Below are 22,809 nucleotides of genomic sequence, written 5' to 3' on the forward strand. Positions count from 1 at the left end.
GTCAGGAAGTCAGCGGTATTCGACGTTCGAGAGGACGGCACACGTCAGTTCTGAAATGTGCAGATATACGGACTGGTATTAATGAATCCACACAGTATACACAGCACACATGCGCGCAGGTCGGGTGGTACAGGGAAGAAGACCGGAGTGTAGCAACAACGCACGTGTATTAACCCGAACCGAAATCGGAAGGAGAGGGGTGTACAAGGTTGGGTCAAGGTCAGTTAGGGGGATACTCTTCCCTGTCCAGGGCCCGTGGTGCATCGTCCGTGGTACCTGTAATAGGGGAAGAGAGGGAGGGAGAGGCACACATAATGTCATATGATAGGCATACAATCAGGTACAGTCGGGTTTCAAATGTGTTACAGTATTCACACTCGAATCAGCGGTAGTCGATCACCTTGAACTTTAGCTCATTTAAACAAAACGCTAGGAATGACATGCCGAAATATGCAACGCAAATCAACCAACTTAGTTTTAATTTCTCGTCCTCATAACGCCTCATTGTTTGGCGGAATTCATCTCGGCTTACTTTTGTGTTCGGTGAGCGATCTCCTTCCGGTGAGGTATCGCGCCATGGAAGCACCAGGGAACAGTGGTTCCCTGAAGGAAGTGGTTCACTACCAATGCTGTGGATGGAAAACGAGGACAATGCCTATGATTCTAAGCCCAGTAAGCAACGCTGTACATCACCAAGACATACATATAAATCAATCAAAACGACAGACAACTTGTGCTAGCGTGTTTTGCCATCGCAGGCGCTCAGTATTCGCACAACTGAATTCAAATTTCAAAAGCTACGACGTGCCCTGTTGCATTAGAAGAGACAAGCTTTTGGGTTCAGAGCCATAAAGGCAACTCACGGAATCAGTTATGCTGGGAATGTATCTCACTGGGCTTTATCCGCCAGAGGTATGAATGCTTAATTGCACAATGAAATTCTGTGACCTGCAAAGATACGGACACAGTTTAAGATGGATTTTAGTTGGAGCATATACGCAACAAAATGCAATATTTTGGCGTATAATGTTTTATTCCACTCGCAAAGATTTTGCAGCTATGGGCGTTGTGTTCCTAATGGGCATCACCTTCGCGCGCTTCGCATCCCGTTATTATTCGCGACTGGTTGCACACAGTAAACTGCCTCCCTGTCGCTAACATTCTGCTACAATTCTGGGAGCCTTGTAGTTAGCCGTGAGCTGTTACTATGGTCAGGCCAGGGGCTCGTTATGCAAACTTTGTTCCGACGTATCCGGATAACCTCCACCGCATTTTTCAAATTAACGGCGACTCCCTCCGCACAACTAGTTGTATGACCTTCTTCCTCATGTTTGCGCGTTATTTGTCGTTTGACGTTCGTATAAAATCCATATAGGTGCATTCGCCTATGGTCTGTAAAAGTGTAATCATGCCAGTGCATCGATCACCACAGTTCCACGGAGGTCAACAGAGTGCCAACATTTTATCTTCTGCAGAATGTGCTTTTGCATCAGTGCCAGAATGCTTTTTGCGGCCTTTGAGCAGCGAAACATTTGTTTTGGGATGACTTTATCTCAAGTCTGGGCATAACGCAGCATACCTCGTCACTCGAGACAATGTGCACCTTGCCATTTCCTCGTCACACGGTCACTTTCGGTGATCGCCGTGTTATCCATGCCTGCCAGTGTTACGGCAGCCAATGTTGGTCACAAAGCCTGCGCCGCAACGCTGCGCTAAACGCGTTGCTTTGGCGACCGTCCCCAACTCTGATCCACCTTATCCGTCTGCAATATATAGCATTCTAAGTTGGTCTTTTAGGTAGGTTGGCGCTGCGAACTGTACTTTCGAATGTGTTTGCTCACCGCTGTGCTGCAATGTTACCAAGGATAAGTACGTCGATCATGCTGGGCGCCTTTCCTGCTCACGCGGCTCCCATACAGTCACATCCTTGCAATTTCCAACCTCTGGTGGCGATTTGAGTTTGGAACGTTTTTCGGTAATCAGATTTCTGTTCTTCAAACGCTGCGATGTTCTGCATTTCATGTGCATGGTTTGTTTTTTCTTCGCTGTACGTGTGAAACTATGCGGAACCATCTCAATTTTATTCTCTCTACAAGAGCTTGTCGACAAACCGACCGTCATTTTCAGAATAATGGAAATTCCGCAGTAGAATAAGCTTATGCTTTGCCTGGCGTCCATCCTATCAACGAAAATCGATGGCCATATTAAATCGCTCTTCTTGTTTCAGATGATAGCAAAGGGATATTGCCAAACACCAAAGCCTCGTTTACCTGGTTGTGTAGGATTCAGGAAGGATAGCAAATCGATCACCGACATTATAATCGTTGGTCTTTTGCGTGGTTGTTTTATACCTACTCTGAATAGTTGCCACTGACGCCATCCAGTGGGCCCACGACTACAGCTCTTTGACCTCACAAACCGTTCTGACACCACAACCCCGAAATTTTTCTAACACTGAACACCTGTCAGGTCATGAGTTACTTGTATGACAGGCCTGCTTACATGTCACGTGGTTTCGGCTCCAAATTTTGGACTGTGAACCCAGTGGTGTAAGATACACTTTACCACCTGTTTACCATGGGTGCATGGATAACAAGAGTTGAGCTAATTTACTGCAAGAAGCAAATGCTTCAGCATATCGATTGTCGTAAAACATCTAACCGCCATTTTTTAAAAATGCTTCTACTGATAAATGCGCATAAATATCGTAATTTTATTCTAATTCATTCAGAAAAGCAGGGTTCCAACAATGCTTGTCCGCAGCAGGGGCTGCTAACTTTGGGCACTTCGTTTATTGTTTTTATCTAGATTTTGGACAGTAATTGCTTGTAGCATCGTTTGTGAAATAATGATAACACTGGAAGAATTGCTAGTCCAGCTCTGAAACTTTTGGACAAATGCACCTCTGTACCGTGGGTAGCAAGTATGCATCGTGCTTCGCACGCTATCTGCAAACCAAGAAACCCTACTCAATAAAATCGAATGGCTGTAATTGAAACCAACTTCTTTATAACTTCTATGCGGATCGATTCGCACACGTCATCGCCATCAGAAAAACTCAATCTAGTATAGCTTCCTCTTTAGCCTTGTAGCGTCGGTGAAGATTTTCGTGGATCGCTGAACGGATTTACGAATAAAGCCTTCCAGGGAAAATTAGTAAGCGAAACAAGGTGTGAAGAGATGCTTAAAAGTTGCAACGCGGAAAGTTTATCAAGCAGCGCGTGGCAGTCAACAGTTTCTCAAGGATAAGATGCCTGGCAAATCAGTTGTAATGCAAGCCTACCGCCGGTCCTAACCTGTGGTTCAATAGGATTTGTCTGTTTCTTGAGACTATCGTATGCATGCAGTGCGGCTTGGAACACGTTCCATGTTTGTTCTTCAATCAGTGATGCATTTCATTATGTTCTTGAGGTTTGTGTTATTTTTACTCGTTCCTGCGAGGGCAGTCAAACCTTTAAGGGCGGCATCGAAATTATAAATCTTTTGGGGTATGCATCAAATTAATACACTCAGCTGCGCTGAAAGGTGAAAGAAATTTAAAGCTCCTGACCCTAACAAGGTTTATTAGCATTAAAATGATCGGGTTTGTGGTTAAGCTTGTTTCCCTACATTGATTTCCTCCCAAGCCCCCATTGAAAAGTTTCAAATCAAAAAGCTCACCAAAGTAGAGGACNAAAGTTTCAATCAAAAAGCTCACCAAAGTAGAGGACTGAAACGGAAGAGGTAGAGCGCACAGTGAATGTCCATAGAAAAATTCAGGAATGGACGACAGCTGCGCGGAATTAGAGTGTGGCTGTGACTAGAAAATACAAATAGTTATTCTAGGCATATCCATTGTTGTTTGGCCGATGCGGTTCAACAGATCCGTCATGCGTGTGCAGTTGAATGCCACGTGGTTCAAGCGATCAGAGCACAAGTCCCACGTCCTTCAAAAGAGCAGAATGTGCGTATTCTGATGCATTTTGATTTTTGAAATTCTGAGTACCCGCATTCCCCAGGATCGTCTACACCGCTTTCGAATGAACATTACTACTATTATAATAGATAATAGGAATTTTATTCACACGGGACAATCATGTTCAATGGTTTTACCGTTGAATCGTTCACGGACAGGCCTAGACGGTGAAGGTGAAGCGGATCAGATTGCGCGGACACTGTACTGTAGGGCTGAAAAGGGAAGACGTGGCTGCCTGAGGGGCTTATCTTATCTGCAGCATGAATTTGGCCTTTTCACCGTGGTTGCCTGAGATGGCGACAAATGGAAGGAAAAAGTTTTGCCCCTAGGTTCATATACTGAGTTTGATAATTATCCCGACGAATGATCAGACCGTAGCCGCGTACGAAAACCCGGTGGCTGGTCAACACGGTTTGTGTGACTCGATGAAAAAGTTTACTGACTAAGCGTTGGTATTATAACATCTGAAAGCTGGAGCTTATGGTTTGCACTACCGACATTTGATGCCGCGCACGCTTCCCAGGTTGTGAGTGCTTGTAACCTGCACTTTTGATTCCGAAGCCCGCGTCTAACCCTTGGAAAGAACACGAAATCATCCATCCGTTTCGGTTCCATCAGAAACATCGGACAGAATGGCTGGGAAAAAGTACGATAAAGTCAGTAATAAAATATACTTTAGTATGATAACACAGTAGAACGTGAATAATAGTGAAGGACACTAATTTCCTCATCAAATTTCTGCGGTGCCGCTGCTGCTGCTCGCTGGCACAGTTACCATCCTCGTCGTCTCACAAACGCACTTGGCCTAATCTTTCAAATTTCATTCGACCGAATTCCGCAGAATGCTCTTGATTCCGTTCCCTGCAACTGTGTATAACTGCTCAGGAAAATCACCTATATTGTTCTTCGACGACCTAGTAACCATCACATCAATTACACCTTAGGTTCATTATTCGGCAACCGTACCCCAAACGGCAAACGGAAACAAGACGTCCGAATGGCACAAGAATAATAGGATCTCAACATCTCATCACCCATTTGACGAATCACACCTAACCGGATTCTCACTCCATTTGAATAAAGCAGGCTTACTTCTTTTCATTCGATACACTGCATTTTTCTGGCACCAGTCTAAAGGATGCCCCACCCGCGAAGCAAACCGTATGTTCTGATTCCGCTTACAAATTTCATCTACGTGGCTCGTTACGTTACTGGCTTGAGTCTTGCACGGTGTCCCACAATCTTTTCCACCCAGCGGAGCAAGCTTCTATGAATCGTTCAGGTGACTGTCAGTAAATGTCAACCACTTTCCGTGAAATCTTCCAGAAACATTGGGTAGACCATCGTTTTGCACACAAATGCAAGGGAGCACAGGTTACCTTGAAAGTTTGTCTCCACCAAGCAACGATTTTTGAGAAAATCGCTTATGCCGGATAGATATCGGCAATGCGGGGTGACAGTGGAGGGTGTGTATAAGGTAGTTTTGGTTGTGCTACAAGATTGACAATGATGGAGTCATATCCTCATTTTATTGACATGTCTTGATTTCTAAACACCACTGTCCCGGACGACATCGTTGACATGCAAGAGCGAAGGATTGCTGCTCTGAAGCCAGAGAAATGAGGTTTGGTAAAGAGGGACAACACAGGAAGAATCAGGCCGATGCGAAATTACTGACATTTTTCGATCATCCAGAGATCCGTTCAGACGGAAAGTGGAGCGAATGGTGGCAAAACAACGTTATTTACAACCAGTGCCATAGAAAAATGAGGTGAGTTTAGCAAAACACAATGGGCGTGAGGTGATATTTGATGGCGCGAAGTAGATTGATAAGAAAATCAATATATGGTGCGGGTAGGTGATATTGGGAACTGGCTGAACGAGATGAGATATGACGAAAGCTTCGTGGATGACCGAGGATTCTGGAAATGGGTGTGGTTGCCAAGACGATGCAATACCTGTATACAGTAGAGGCAAGCACAGAACGAGCCAATATGGGGGAATTCCACTTGATGGATATGGATGGTGATGTGATAGACCGAAGCGGACGGCAAAAGTGGAATCCCGAGTTATTCACTGAGCGTCGGTCAACAAACAGCCGATTTGAGCAAGTAAACGCGCGATATGGACAGGCTTCTTGTAGGCCGATGTGGTACCGCATTATAATTCCAGTCGTGGAACTACGTGATGAGAGCATTTGTGCGGTGTGCTGGTCACTGAGTGGAGTCCGGTTTTGGCTATAACATGATGATGGCTGAGTTGCGCAGTTGCCTGGTTGTCGCGAGTAGTGAAATCAGACAGATGAGGAACGACGACATCGAGGAAAGTGGTCAGGATGTTACAGCACAGACAGAATGCGTCCATGTGTCACCCCGATGATACTCTGCAAAAGCATTGGTCGTACCTGGTGAGAACGAACCATAACTTATTACAAGACACAAGTGGTTGAAAATTCTTCCCAAATAGGCCTGTGTTCGTCGAGGCTTTCCGAATGCTGAGGACTGTTATCCGACAAACCACCACAAACAGAAATCAGTCTCTTGGCATTTGGCAGATTACCTTGCGAGGTGCTCAAATGAAAAATTTTGACCCAATTGTTCTGACATTCTGCACCCTTCTAGCTGATGACTAGCAGTCTTTTCGAACTTTCGTTTCTTTATTCCAATAAAATGCAGCCTTGAAAGCGAATTCTTAAGTCTCAAGGCCACACCCATGTAGCTGGCGCGAGCTTTGGTTGGGCCATATGACGCGTTTGCAGAATTTTCAAGTCTTCACTAGAACGTCGGAAAGTATATGTACTGGAATGAACTAGACTGTACTAATCATACAGTATCAATGAATTGTTCAAAAGAAAATGGACAGTAGGAACGGTTCAACTTTTAAGCCATGTGTTGGCAGCTGAGTATGGGGGATCGTGTTGAATACATTACTGATACATTTGGTACCGGATCCGACAAAAAGCCTTCGACTCTGGAACGTGTCGGATTAGATGATATCGTTTGCCATTCTGGCGGGGCATCACCACGTGGGGGTTTACCATATGAAACCGAGCCAAATTTACAGGTCAGTGAAGTCTGTAAACGGGGACGTGCAGACTGCTGCTCTGAGAAGATCTCAATAGCTCAATCAAAGTTGCCCATCGTTATTCCTGAAACTCCTCCCAAAAACAACACAAAGGACCCCTGCCGGAAACATTCAGCAGCAGCTCCACTATCCCAAGGGCATTTTGGGAGTTCACCAAGTGAAAACAGTTTGGGATATTCTGGTGAGTGGCTTTTGCCTCATGCTGTCATACCTTATCATGTGCTATTGCTCTAAAGGGTCTATATTAAACCAAGGCTTCAGTTGATGAAGAAGAAAGGTGTGCAACCTTGTCATACCCTCAAATTTCATTATTTTCTGCCGAGCTCGGATCCAAATATACCCCAGGGCAAGGTAACTGGGCCCCTATAAATGGTATCGGTACACCATCAAACCTATTCAGCTTTTCTGTCTTCCTTCAACGGCAAAATATATCTGTTTTCACCCGTTGGTTGGCCCACCCACATTAGCCTGACTTACTCTGCACTCGCCATTCGGTCTTCGTATATCAATTTTTGCGTTTGGATTCTGAATTTTGGGGTTCTTACGGCTGTCATCCAGACGAGATGGTAAAAACTAATTTGAAGCAACTACTGAATGATACTGCAAAGTAACCTTCAATCATGTTAGTGTGTACGATTGTAGAAAGCTTACATTGCGAGTTCTGATATGACTGTCACCTTCCATATCTATCCATTTTAAGCATTACTTATTTACCAATACACATAGAAGAATACCACAATCCTAATGTTACCAATACAATAGTCTGTTATAAAGCACCATTTTGAGGCTGGTTGCCATGAGCATTTTGACACCAGATCACTAGTCAGTCAATTATTATGTAAATCGATTATCATCATTATTGTCGGCTGTAATAGCCGCATACTTCTAGTGAAGTGGTTGTGGCTGCCATAGTTTCGTTCACCGACGATTTGGTTAGCAGTCTGTTGTTAACAATCTCGCTTTGCGATCAGCTTCCATAAAGTGGTTCATAGTAATATATCATCACTTCGCCTCGTTCTTACGTGCGGCGATCACATGGTCGGCTGCATACTTTCATATATTTTCGAATATTTGCAAAGTTTCCTAAATTCCTCGGTTGCCGCATCAAATGGCTGATACGCACGTCAAAAACGTTGAGAATATACTGATAAACAGGCCCAAACACATTAGCTTATATCTCCTATGTACATTTCCATTTTTTAATTCATCGGCAGCCGAGTATTATTGCCGTCAATCATCACAAAGTACGTAGTGTTTTTGCTTCTTGTTCACTGGGCCACTTCGTGTCCGATGGCATTTCAGTTTTTGATTCTTCCAGTCTTGGGGATTTCTAAAGGGTGCTAGTGTTTTAGCTTTTGCTTTCAAACCGCCTCCAGTCTCTTGATTTAGTTATTAGCGTAACGGTTTGTAATGTAATGTAACGGGCTGTTCATATATAAGATGGGTCGGATCTGAAAAAAGATGAACTTTTGGAAAGCTTCGGGAGTTAATTCTCAGATCTTCCTACATACCACGGATTTGATAGTCGATGTGGTGTGACCATTGTGGTTTCACTCAACAAGCCACCGCCAATGTGATGCAACTCGTTGGAGACGTTTAGCTGGAACTATGCAACACTTCACTTAGCAGTCTGTTGTTAACAATCTCGCTTTGCGATCAGCTTCCATAAAGTGGTTCATAGTAATATATCATCACTTCGCCTCGTTCTTACGTGCGGCGATCACATGGTCGGCTGCATACTTTCATATATTTTCGAATATTTGCAAAGTTTCCTAAATTCCTCGGTTGCCGCATCAAATGGCTGATACGCACGTCAAAAACGTTGAGAATATACTGATAAACAGGCCCAAACACATTAGCTTATATCTCCTATGTACATTTCCATTTTTTAATTCATCGGCAGCCGAGTATTATTGCCGTCAATCATCACAAAGTACGTAGTGTTTTTGCTTCTTGTTCACTGGGCCACTTCGTGTCCGATGGCATTTCAGTTTTTGATTCTTCCAGTCTTGGGGATTTCTAAAGGGTGCTAGTGTTTTAGCTTTTGCTTTCAAACCGCCTCCAGTCTCTTGATTTAGTTATTAGCGTAACGGTTTGTAATGTAATGTAACGGGCTGTTCATATATAAGATGGGTCGGATCTGAAAAAAGATGAACTTTTGGAAAGCTTCGGGAGTTAATTCTCAGATCTTCCTACATACCACGGATTTGATAGTCGATGTGGTGTGACCATTGTGGTTTCACTCAACAAGCCACCGCCAATGTGATGCAACTCGTTGGAGACGTTTAGCTGGAACTATGCAACACTTCACTATTTACGAGGAACTATATCTTTGAAACCAGCAGTGGCGAAAGTTTTGCAGCACTTCTATAGCTATGAACTTTTGGCCAACCAGAGTTTCGTATTGTCTGCAAAAGTGATGATACAGAACCTCAGTTTTGTTGGTATAAAATTTACGTATGCCTTCAGTTGTTCCGATCTGAGATTAGTTCCACTCATTACGACATATGTGGTGCCTACAGGTTCAAAGAATGTCGATTACTTTGTGCCAAAGCGTCTGTTCACTCTGAATGCCCTTGTTCCACGCACCTTCTTCCTCACACGTATCCGGCGAGATATCAGCTTCCAAAGCATTTGGCTATTTGTCACAATCAACTGCTTTACTAATATCAGGTGCCAACCGAACTAACCTGACTTCAGTTCATGACAAAACCTGTTTTTATGAAAGGTTTTCTATTTTGCTAAGCAGGGTTTGTTGATTTTTTTACACTAGATAAACTTTAAATATAAAGTACGCCGACTTGAGGATGTCTGGCCAAATTTGGCTTGGATAATGTCAAAAAGATGTGGCGGCACTTGGTGTATAGTATGGAATTTTTGAAATTGAAACGCACCGTTAGCAACATATTCCTAGTATTTCTGCAATCAATTCATAGCAAATTTTGTGGGTTTTTTTCTGAAAATGATGCACACGACCAACTTTGTCGTTGCTCAACTAAAATTGCTGCCAGTTTCTTATTGCTTGCCGCTATGCTTCAAGGGAATAGACTAGCAGACTGAACTGTTGTCTCGGATTGCTGCCACCTGTGCACACTGGTAACACTAGAAGGCGCAGTTAATCGGCTTCTGTTGAAACCGCCTCATTGCTGGGTTACTGTGAATGTTCAGACGTACAACGCTCGTCTTTTACATTTAAGAGCCAGGTTTTTCAGTGTCCCTCGGTATAAAATAAACATTCTGGGCAACTATGGAACCTGTGGATGTATGTATATGAGTGTATTGTAAACACTATTCACTGCAATCAAGCGATTGTCGAAAACCGGAGGTTTCGCTGTCTACGTAACCGATAGGCAGATTTCAAGCTGAATGAGTCAACTGATTGTTTTTTCTCAACCCTCATTAAGCCCGAGTCGTACTGCATAGTCACATCTTTCGGAACGGCCGTGTTACAGGTTGTTGTTTCCACCCAATTACTTTGTACCAGTCAGTATAATACAAAGCTCACTTACACGAAATATCGCTCAACGTTAACCTTCTCCAGTTCTGAAACGGTGTTTGACCGCACTGGGTAATCAGATTCTGTATCATCCTTGTGGATGGGAGGGAACTTAGTAATGAAAGGTATTCGAATATGGAAGGGTAAGCATATGCGGGCATCATATGGATCGATTCCCACAGGATGCTTCACAGGTTCAAAATTCAATAAAGGAGAAACCTTCTGGACATAGCGCTTGTGGACGTTAATAAAGATATGTTCAGACCGGAACCCTATGCGTTTTTCAAACCTGAAAGCCATGACTCAAAACAACTTTCCCTGTTGCCAGAATTGTCCAGCTAAATATGAGGGCATTGTTTTAATAGTTACATGTACATCTACATACATATACTTAATGTTTGCCCACATATGCAACCGGTACAGCTAAAACTACGGAGTTTTCTTCAATTTCCATTAGATTAGCCTCATAAATGTCTTCACTAACTGGTTCTCCAGAAGCACATTCCATTTGTGCGATCCTCCATTAACACTGGAAGTGGGAACGATCTGTCACTACTTCGAATGCTGCTCTTCTTCTTTATAGTATGCCGCAGTTGCTAAAAAATGCTTTCTCAAAGATGTCTGTCTGGCCTTGAGGCCCTACACACTACTACTCCTGTTGTTCGTAATCCGGCCTTAATCATAAGATTTCTCGTCTTCTGTTTTTGAGATCTGTTGGATGAGGATATAAGAAAATAAGCAGGTGAAACACCCAAACGAGCCTGTTTATCCTACTTGAGAACGATCCCAAGTAATCATAAAATGGTATTTCCCCCGAAAACAAAATTTCGGTAGGTTAATACTGAGCTTGGCGAAACAGTTTGGAGAAATCCTCGGTGCACAGCTGCAATTAATCGACCTGACAATGTGCAATAATACTGCCTCAGTTCATAAATTCATTGCAAGTTACAGTTTAATGTTTGTCCGATAATTTCAGCAACATTCCGTTTCCTTTCTTACGTGCATATTTATACATACATGTCTTCGGCCGGTCTAAGATTTTTTCGTTTCTTGCTTGAAACAGGTTGCCGAATGTAGACGCCACTGCAACTTAGTACAGCTCTGTCACCTCTAAACCCTACTCCACAGAATTTAAATTTGCGAAGCAAGCAAGCATGTTACAGTTGTTAGACTGTTTTGCTTCTTCAATTCTTCAAGCCGACTACGCTGTTTGCACCGTACTGCTTATGATTATCATGATAGGTGCCAATTCTTTGACAGTTGCCTTCACTAACTTCCCGTTTGACAAAAGACCGAGAAAACAAAACCATATGTTTTTGAGACTCACATTTTGCAACACATCCCCTACATGCTACCTAACATTTATAGTACCCTCATTCTCACCTGTGGCTTCCAGGCCAGAAGCCTACATAAGAATTCTCTTAGCTCCGTGAAGGCTACAAAAAGTGTCGATTCTTGCTTCCCGCCCTGATAAAACTCGGACACTGCACATTTTACCGCTTTTAAAACAGCATAAATTCCCAAACAGCAACGGTCTCGACCCCGACGTTTTTCTCTTAAACTTATGTAGACTCGCAGACCATAATTATGTGCGTTTTTTACAATTAAAACTATCGAAAACCACTTAATATCTTTTTTTGCATGAACTAAAGGTTATTACCTGTTTTCATTCTAAACCTGTGGCTGGGCATTCAAGCAAGACTTCGGCATATCAAAGTGGATTTTGATTTTCCCGCAGGAGGACTATTGCTAACCCCAGTGCACGCACTGGTTGGGTTAAGCCTCATATATGCCCCATTTTATTCCCAAATGAGGTTTTTGTTGTGGACATCAAATTACGACATCTTATTTTGGTGTTCCGATCTTTAAGTTTATACGTATACCTGCCAGTTAATAGGTCTGCCTCCGCACGCCCTTCAGGTTGAGTGAAATCAATAACTTTGGTGTCACTGGCTGACGAGTGTATCGCAGTAACAACATTGACGGCCTTAGACGCTCATAGAGCGCCGTTTGGCACAATAGTTTGAGTCAACGGAAACAACTCCCATGTGCGCACACCGATCGCTATCGGAGTATTGTTATTTACTCAGGACGTCATCATTATAGTCGAGAGTAAACTGAAAGAGTGGTGGAAATTTATTTCAGCTCTTTTAATAGTGGCGAAAACTCATTTACTGTGGCTTCTCGGAGTGGTTGTAACAGTCAGATTAGGAGTTGATTTACAGTTCTTTAGTTTTCGAGAAATCGACCCATTACGTCCGCAATCGGTTTCTCACAAAAACTCATATATTTGTCGGGAAAACGAGGTTTCAGTAGCAAATGAGACTATGTCTTGCTATGTAACGTTGGTTTCTGCGGCTTGTTTTGGTAGTGTTGGGTATGAGTGTTTGTGATGGCCCAGAATCTGTCGCTAACTGACCTGGTCACCTCGGGATTGACATTGAACTTTCACGTGTTTTCATGTCTGGGACTTGTGGATGTACACCACTAATTTGGCTGTAAATGATGACGATGACGATCCATATAATCAACACGGAAACGAAGATGACGTTTGTGATGATGTCAAGGGTCATGATTGGGCTGACGGTAGGGATGATAAAGAGTATTGCGATGACTCGGAGGGCGCTAGTTTCGACTGCTGCGATTAGACGGTGGTGATGAGAGGCACAATAACAGTAGTGATGGCGTCGAGAGTCTAATAGTGGAAGACATAGGCAACTGCAGGTCGTCTCATATTTTGGTGTTTATCAGTAAACGTTTTCATTATTACCTGGTTTGGTATTTTCTGAAGCGCATCGCAGCCGTCTGCAAAATGCGGTTTCTACACAGTCAGGGCGGAAAAGTTATTTTTCTCCTAACCTAGGATCTTTGTCGCTAATATGTAGTCAAAACTCTGATGACTAGACTATCTTATTAATATTACTGTGACCGTAACAAAGATTTTGTGAAACTTACACCTCCACATAGGAAACGACGCGAAGCTCATAGATACAAAGATGCCTTTATCTTCGAACCTCGATATTCGCACTGGTTGACAAATCTTCAGTAGACGGCGATGGGATGGAAATCAGTTATAGGTTTAGTCAATTTATGCCTATAAACTGATGCCTGAAACCAACTTCTTCCGTGCCTTTGACTTTCGTTTGCCACTTCGCCAGTCTTTTTTATTGTACGTGTTGAAACTTACCTCAGAGTTATTCAGCCCTATTTTCCTTTAACACTGATCTACAATGGGCTTATGAGAAACACGGAAGTCGATGCATTGCTTCCGGGCATTTCCATTTACGGTCAAATCGGAGTCAGGATCTGACTTGAACTGAAAAGCTCCTCGTGTAAACCGATCGAATTCAACCAACTTTGCACCTGATATATTTATCTGCAGAAAAGGGACGAATACAGTGGGGATGTTGGGCTGTGGTGTATGGAAACACAAACAAATTTCCCCCCACTTTCAGCTGTACAATACATTTTATTCGCTTACACTATTTTAAGGCATGGCCTGGTCAGACAGACTCGTTCACAAAGCGATTGTTAATGCATTAAACATTTTCTATCGGTCCTTATCGAGCGAGAATTCCGCTGTTTTGATAGCACTCCATCTGTAGTGTAACCCTGAAAAAGCAGGTCATTTCACTACTCATAACGTTGCTGAAAACTGTTCGGCGGATCATCATCGGCATTGTCGAAGCTCGTTAGGTGGGCGCAGATCCAGAGTCTCTCTCAGCCTCATATTGTACTTTGACTCCAACGCAACTGGCGAATTACATCCACTTGCAAGTTGCGTTAGTGTAAACGTGATGCTGCCTCTCGTTTTCATTATACCAAAACGCAGCTGTATGTTGCAACTGGTACGATAGTCCCGATATTGCGTTGTATTTTTTCGACACGGCATACTGCCTCTATCACTATCATCATTGTAGAACAAAGATGCGCGCCTGGAATGGGTACTTCTCGGTCGCCTGGACTGAGGATTAGGGTCTGATTGAGGTACCCTTTTGAGATTTTTACGTAAAACCGAGGAGGGATCGTTTTGTTCGTGACCTTTTCCTAGCCTCTGATTCGGAGATCAGAATCTCGAAGCACCGAGCAGGCGAATTTTGGGGGGGGGGATTTGCTGGTAGCCGATACTTCAGCAGTCTGATCTTCTCGACTGGAATGAGCCTCCCAGCCCGACGGTGCAGGGAATAAGGCGTATATGTCTCACCTTTGATACTGATCTGCACAGGAGATACATCGGGGTCATGACAACGTTTGTGTTTCTCGTTCACGTTGGATAGTTCGCCGGCGATCAACCATTTTGTGATCTTAGTATGTAGGTCTTTACGGCCGGTATTTTTTAAACCGTCCTTCGTCGGTGGAAGTAGCATCGATTTTTCCCTGAGTGAGGACATGTTTGGACATCTGGGGGAAACAGCCCATCAGATTCACACTTCTGTCGTCGAGGATGATATGACTTTATTCCAAGATAGCTGGAAACAGTTACTCGTATTATGGGGTCATGCTGCTCTTGGTCTGGCTGCTTCCGTCATCCCCACGTCTTGGTAAACGAAGTTGCCTGCAGTTAAGCCAGGAAAATCATTGCGATACCCCAGCCAAAACAAGATAGCATCTTTAGTTTGGAACGCCCATAATGTTGCAGAAAACTTCTCAGCAGCTTAGCTGAATATTAATAAAAACAGGAGATCCATTCTACCTTCTCCCTAATACCGGTGTAATTTTCAAATGAGTGTATTTCATTAAGTTAAAATGATAGCTTCATCTCTTCTATGTGACCTGCGAGGAGAATGAAGGCCAGTATTCCAGCGGATTGTTTAATATTTGCAATCAGACATTGGGATGTTCGTCAAAATATCACATCGTAACATTTGAGCTTTCATGAGCTTTTTTACTGGTGTCCCTAAGGCTTATCACGACGTAAAGAACGTTGCCTACGATAGAGTTTTGAACACAAATTCCCCGATGAATCAACGCTGAGGTGATCAATTATCATATTGCCGTAGCAGGACTTGACCATACTAAAGGGCTGTTAAATTTTGCCCAACAGTCCCTTGCAGAACCTTTTACGCGGCACGGCCTTTGTTTCGAAATGGATTAAACCAGTCCAGAACGTCTGTTTGTTTTCCAGTTATTCGATTATCCATATGTTCGGTCCGTATTTGTTTTAAAAGGCGACTCAACAACCAATTTGAAGGTGTGCCTATTAATTTTCACAGAGGGTTGTGAGACAGATATTGTCTTCTTGATGTTTTGCTTGATTTCATGGGGGATGCCACAGTGTAGAACAATCACTCCAAGTCTACTTTTGCGTTTCATATGTTTGCGGGCCGAGAAGGTGTCACATTCAGGAAATTAACTGGCCCTGCGGCCCTCATTTCGTTAGTCACTGCCACTTTTACATTAGCTGGTGGAGTCTTTTCCGCTGACCTAGTTGTCCTTGAGTTCATCTAAATTCTCATGATTTGACGGTCTAAGGGTCTGGGCTGAACACCAGTGAGTCTCTATCTGTTGCTTAGGCTCAAGACACATGTAAGTGTTCGCTACTGTTATAAAAAGTAGGCTAGACACCGTTTAACTCACGCAGCTTAGAAGTGCACGCAAGTCATTTTCTTAAAGGAAGTTCACTTCTCAGGTTCATCACACATGAATGCTAAGCAACGCCTCTGAACGTCCTAGCTCAAAACAGCCAGGCAGAGGTCAGCTGTTATATCGGAATGTTTAGATATCCTCATTTCTGAAACCAGCGTGGTGCCTCCTCGAGGACTGATATTGTGTCGTCCATCAACATAGTGATAACTTTCCTGAAACCCTTGCAAATTGATTCATTCGTGAGTAGAAGTTCTTATTCCGGGGACGAAATTTAGGGGACCCCTATATACACGGAGGTACAATACTGGTTTGTTTCTCATTGTCCACAGGATCAACAAACCTACGTTTTTGACCAGACATTATTCTGCTCGCCGGAATTTGATTGTTGTATGTTGGTTGATGGTGAATTCGAATGACCAAAGTGGATTCAGAAATATTACCTTGAGCCCAGTGACGTGAAGAGTGCTTCCTTAAGGGTGGCTTACTTAAGTGACCGGGTGAAATTACTATTTAATTTAAGAAGTGCGTTGAAGACAAGGTCTCTTTGAGCGAATCGGGTGTAAGGCATTTTTGCTAAATTTTTCCTTTGACAGAAGTGTTAGTCCGATGCGTAATTATCACCAATCTATTCCCTCCCGATTGCCATTCGTTTAAACTCAGAATTCAAACTGCATAAAAACCACTTTCTTCATGTGATAAGGTCGCCTCCAGTGTTTGAGTAAGGAGATAAGCATTTGTTGCAAGGACCCTCTAAAATTGGCTTTAGCTCAGACTTGACTTTGTGCTTAGTCGCCCTTAGTCTTGGTATTTGTAGCATCACCATCAGTAGTCTTTTCGGTTCCGTCGTTCCAATCATTAACTTTGGACGGAACTTGGGGTCCAACCACTGAGACAATATACCTCGCATCCTGATGAGACATCATTGAAATAGCTGATTTTTTCGTTCATAATTGCGCTGCCTTCCAAAGCATATGCCGTTTATCTGTAAATATCACATCCACAGGTGTCCACACGAGTCAATAAACACCACACGTAGAACGAACCTCGCCTTTACTCTGCTTGCTCATGAAGTTATACAATCCGAGGATCTTTTTTCCGATTTGACCCTATGTTTTCCACTAGCGACCAATCACTCGTTGATTTCAGCCGTCCGAATGACACAAACTCGGGGACAGCTGTTTTAAGTGCTCTAGTCATTCCAATGACCTTGGACACCGATCGCGTCTCCATAGTTAAAGTGATTTTTTGAGTGCGGAACCACTATGTGAATCCGCGTGCTATACTTAGTTCAGCTAACAGTAATCCTCATGTCTGGGTAAATGTTTTACTGTACATCTACGTCCTCTAACTCATTTTTCCATAAAGTTGGCCCAGCCATCTCACAGATGACGTCATTCGCTCGACCAGAAGCAATCTTACTCGCTACACTACTTAAACGAGTAAATATGACCACTAGAAATTAGGACGTTTCTCCGCACGCTTAAATCGTCTCCGCTTATCCAATAATGAATTAACAGGTGCAGAATATGATTCAGGTGCCCAAGACCTTTCCGAAGAACCACGGAGTCTACACCTACTACTTCGTTCTGAACACCCGGACTTGTACCACATGTTTTTTCCGGCCCCGCCTCAGAGTGGTTCAGTTCCAACAAGTCATTTGACCAGTCCAGCTCATCAGGATGTGCACGAATCTAAGAAACAGAACCCCAATCCCATGTCTTCCGAAGGATATCACTCTGAACCTGCTGCGGTTAACTGGACGCAAGCCACTTCTGAAACCAGCAGCACTACTGAAGCGTCAACATATTCTCCAGACTTGGTCCGGCGCCTGTTTGAGTGTGCAAATGTTGTACACATGCAGCACACCGGAAGACTTCGCTCCGAATTACTAGACTTGACCCATCGACTGCAAGGTTTACAAGTAAGCCAGTAACGGATAAGTTTTCCAAGAAATTTACTGTGTTTGTTTTTATACGCTGAGGTCCTCTAAGGACCGACCTTGATGTTAGTATTCCGTCACGTAGACGTATCCGGAAAATAGAAAGTGTATAGCTCCCGCGTACTTATCTGTTGCAAGCCATGAAACCCCAGCTTATAACCTTCAGCCCCTCAATCTAATCATGAGATCTAGGTTAAGCGACTTGTGGAACCTTCGACTTATCTTATTTTGTGCACGGAGCTCAAAGTATTAAGTTCTTCCGTCAACATAACTTATTTGCAGTGTCAAAGAATGCTTTGAGTTGTATTGTTAGAACCTTACTTACGTCCTCACTGTGAGTGGTAGTGGGATAATGGTATATTTAGTGGCCTGTTTCGTTAAAATCATATAAGGGTAAAAAATTGAGCTGACAGTACCACAAAGTTTCGAGTAGCAGCAGGTTTTTGTGTCACGTCTTTTAGTAAAGTCTTTTGGTAAAGTCGAGCTAAAGCACCAGTCTTTACGTCTCCTCCAGAATTCGCATCAGTCTATGGTGTCAACCTTCAAGTTAACTTAGCAATATGATATACGCAACTTTTCACCTGACGGTTAGCAGGAGAATATGTTCGGCCAGTTAATCCGTAGGTAGGTGGACAGATCAGGTGTGTCAGTCAAAAAGTGTCCGACGGGCATCAAGAAAAAAGAAACTGGGGAAGAAACAAGAACTTTCGATCTGATTTCGACCACCGTATGACAGGTAGAATTTGTTTTACAAGACATTTGACAGTTTGTACCGATTCATCATTGGAAAAGTGACCAAAATAATAGCTTATTTCATGCGCCGTTATAAAATGGCCTTGACCAGTACCATTAACGGTTGTTTCGAAAAGCCGTCCTATTTACCTTATTTATATGAATAGGTTTCAGGGTACTTCTCCGTGTCTTACTTTCACCCATTCATTCAATTATTCATCCTGAGTTCCCTTAAACCTAAGTCACATCAGGCGATATTCATTTACAACTGCTTCGTTCGCGCCTAAGAGATTTCTTCACTTTTTCGCATGAAAATACGACTTCTCGTAGAAAATTACCTTTTCTGCTCAAGAGTGAACATTCGTTCTTTTCCTTCGAAATTAAATAACTTTTGATTGTAATAGATATTAGTGCCAAGCTCGGAAACCCGGATAGTTTTATCTTTTCAATCAACTTCTTCCCCAGGTAGACAGAATTCCTCAGAATGCTCTGTCCGACAGGTAATCAACGCGAATCTGATCATTATTATCACTTGCTTAGGAACCGCTGCATAGACCCCGAGAAATCACAAGCCAAAAGCTCGATAAAACACCGGGTGATGTAGTGCGAACTGCATCATGGAACATCGAGTGGCGTGATATCCTGTCCACTGAATCGCACTGCAACCAACTACTTGTGGCCGATAGTTTAGTGTTTAGCTAAAACAACAGGAGGGTTTTGGACTAGAATCCTCTTAGAGATTTGTTAGATTTGCAATACTCCGGGTTTTCAAAGAAGATAATACATCTTTCACTACCCCTCGGTTTGCTTTCGTCACAAGATTAATCTCATTTGAACGGTAAGTGAATTTATGAAACGAGTTGTGTAGCGTTCTCCCACAATCAGTTCATAAATGAGTGGAACATGGATCAGATCTTTAGTGAAACAAAGTAGGGTCCGGTATATGGGGTCGGATCGCGTAGATTTAGACCTTCCAGTGTAAGTTGCGTGGACAAGCAGCTGATCCGTTAGGTAAAATAGAAACTGATAGGCTCAGTTAGATAAAAGTGAACGAACAGTCTGCCGGATGATTACTGCCTATTGGCTACAAAAGACTCACGATTTTACGGGTAGGAAACACCGTATTAAGAGACATGGGATTTATCAGGCCTTTTCCTCTAGCTAGAGACATTTGCGAAGCTCCAATATCTGACGGTTCGTAATGTGCCGAAATATTGGTAGCTCGGGTGAGTTTATTGGTTGTTGATCAGACGGCTGTTGGTCTGTTCGCCGAGCTTCACAATAAGCTTGCAAACGTTTCGTCACCATACGAGGAGACGTGCGCATTTGGGTGCGCACTGATTATGCCTCCTCGTATGGTGACGAAACGTTTGCAAGTCAATTGTCAAGCTCGGCGAACAGATCAACAGCCGTCTGATCAACAACCAATCTGACGGTTCTTTGTCAGTTTCTTTGCTGTTTCTCAGCACTGGAGAAAAATCCTCTTTTCGTGGAACTTTTAAAAAAGTTGGTCTGCGACTGGAAGGTCGGCATCGCGCATCATTTTCTTTTTCGAAGCAGAGAGTAGGTCATTGGTATGGAAGTGCCATGTTTGGAAAGGTTTGGCCTCCGCTAAATATCATGATGTGCGCGAGCCATTGATATTCGGCATCTCGAGGTAACAAAACTTAGTGTTCATTGGGTTCAGGTAGCCCAGTGGTTAACACCGCTGACTTTCGTCTCAACGAATCAGATTCGGATCCCGTATGAGAGTGCATCGGAACTGCTGCAGTTCCATATAAACCAGGGACACCCGAAGTCGGTCGAATGATTCTAAACTCGGCTAGCCTAAGGGAAGCGTTCCAGAAGGGAAACACTCTGTCCTCTTCACTAAAGAACTTGAAGAATAACTTGTTGTTGACCAGAGCCAGATACTGTCGGCGAGATTAAATTCAACACCAGAATCGGTGAGTATAATATAAAAATAAACGGGCCACTGGAAAACTCAGCGTTACTGAAAAACTCACCAGTGGTGGGGCATGCGCTAGACAGGGGACGAAAGATTGTTCTAGAAAATGTCGAAGCTTTGAGGCAGGGATTACGGTACACACAACAAAGACTGAGGCGGTAGAAATCTCCATACTTCTCAATGTGACTAGAATAGAAGTGTATGCAAAACGACCCCAGATTATTCGAACTGACACGTGGTTGTCCGCAGTTATCAGCGAAGAGGATTCATCAACAGAAGTAGCTTTGATATGAATGCATAGACCAAGCCGACAAAGTTCAACATATTATAACCACAAGTACATGCTTTTGACCTGCATGCACTAAAGTGATGGCATTCTTGGAGCAGCCTATTTCTGGAGTTTTTTTACCAAGTCCTTTAAAAGAGTACCGAGTAAAAGTGGTTGTTCTTCGTTGGTCTGTCTCTCAAAACTGTCTTGTTTATACACTGGCGAATTCCCTCTAATTAAATCTGCAATTCTTTCTCCACAACACAGGCAAGTCGAGACTTTGGACTTCGCGAAATTCAGCGAGTCAAACGCGAACGCGACCAAATTCGCAATCAACTAGCCAACCAGGCAGCTCGGTACGAAGATCGCCTGACTGAACTACACAGTGTAATTGCCGAGTTGCGTCGTCGATTACAACATGTGGGTGTAAATCTTATTCGCGAAGTCGACGAGTTCCAGGAAGAAGACGAGGTTGAGGAAGTGGCGTCCACAGAACGTCAAGTTTTCAACTTCACTCAAATCAAAAAGGCTCCAGATTTTGAAATTACTTCTCAAACCCCAACTCATCTGCCTGTGCGCGATTCCTCAGCCGACGGCGAAGACGCATCCTCAGACGGCTCAACTGATGGAGATACGTCAATAGGCGCGGTCGATGGTGACCACTTGGACAGCGGAGATATTTCAAAAAGTCTACTTCAGAACACGGTTGATTCATTACATCTTTCTCCAACATCGCTGCCTCATGACCAGTGTTGCCGTTTATCTAAAAGTATATCACACCTCGAGATCGCTGTCTCCATGGAAAACCGCAACACGGTAGGTTATACGGAATACATACATTATACTTCATTAGATGTGATCCATTGTATATTCGGTTCTTTCTTTCCTTCATATTGTGTCCACTTGGAAGTCCACTCTGACAGCCCAATTCTTCTTTGTACAGCTAAGTGTAAACTGTATGACGGTTTCGTCAGGTGCAAATGCCAAGTGACAGAACCCGATCCCATGGACAGACCGTTTTCAGATCTGGTGATGGTTGTTTTGTCGTATACGGACACAATCTTTAGGTGCGTTTCTGTTTCATTGCAGTCGACGAATCTTCATCTGTTTACAAATGCCAATAATACTAACAGGGATAATGCCAGTGATTTTGGCAACACCCACATTCAGTGGAATGGTGACATTTCTTTAGTGAAGGTTACCGGCAGGTATATCGGTCCTGTCATGTGCCCGCGTATTTCTCCTTCTATGTTGAATTTTTGTTTGCAGTTTCGTAAGGTTGTCTGTTACTCGATGAGGATATCTTTCATAAGGTGTTCGGCAGCCTTACTTTGCTGTGTGAACGTGCTATCCTGATGGGATTAGATGACTAATGAACCGGTGTTTAAGTGCGGAAATGTATCTTGCACTGAAAATAAACTCAATTTCAGCTGTGAAAAATCCTTAATCTACCCACCTCTTTTAAGGAATCTTTTGACTTCGAAGGCTAAGCACATCTTCACATGAGACACGTCTAGTTGGATAGCACCTTGAGAACCAGGTTTCAAGCTCCCCTTGGCTTGAACGTCCCACGTGTGGGCCACTGGAGTTGAATGTGGGACGCGGAATAGAGCTAAGGGTGAACTCCTGTTCAGACTAGGGACCGATATGGGGGTACCCACAAACGTGGTATGTTCTTATCCCAGCAACCCCCGATCTGTATTTGTACAGCGTTTTCAAACGGCTTTGTAAAGCGTTCTGTGGAGATTATCATGCTTTCTTTCTAGCAAGATTCTACAGGACGTCATTTAAGTATGTAGAC

General features: G+C 43.4%; 2 protein-coding genes across 2 annotated transcripts; both read left to right on the forward strand.

Moving 5' to 3' along the window:
• Positions 1-5,883: 5,883 nt before the first annotated feature.
• T265_06712 (hypothetical protein) lies at positions 5,884-6,198 on the forward strand (the record flags this gene model as incomplete). Its single annotated transcript, XM_009172046.1, has 1 exon — positions 5,884-6,198. One exon carries the CDS (start codon positions 5,884-5,886, stop codon positions 6,196-6,198), a length of 315 nt encoding a protein of 104 aa, XP_009170310.1.
• A 481-nt stretch (positions 6,199-6,679) lies between these two features.
• On the forward strand, positions 6,680-22,364 carry T265_06713 (hypothetical protein; the record flags this gene model as incomplete). Its single annotated transcript, XM_009172047.1, has 3 exons — positions 6,680-7,220; positions 17,639-18,042; positions 21,276-22,364. The coding sequence occupies 3 exons, from the start codon at positions 6,842-6,844 to the stop codon at positions 22,362-22,364; spliced, it is 1,872 nt and encodes a 623-aa protein (XP_009170311.1).
• Positions 22,365-22,809: the final 445 nt, after the last annotated feature.

The sequence above is a fragment of the Opisthorchis viverrini genome (assembly GCF_000715545.1).
Source record: "Opisthorchis viverrini unplaced genomic scaffold opera_v5_143, whole genome shotgun sequence".
NCBI classification, from domain to species: Eukaryota; Metazoa; Platyhelminthes; class Trematoda; order Opisthorchiida; family Opisthorchiidae; genus Opisthorchis; species Opisthorchis viverrini.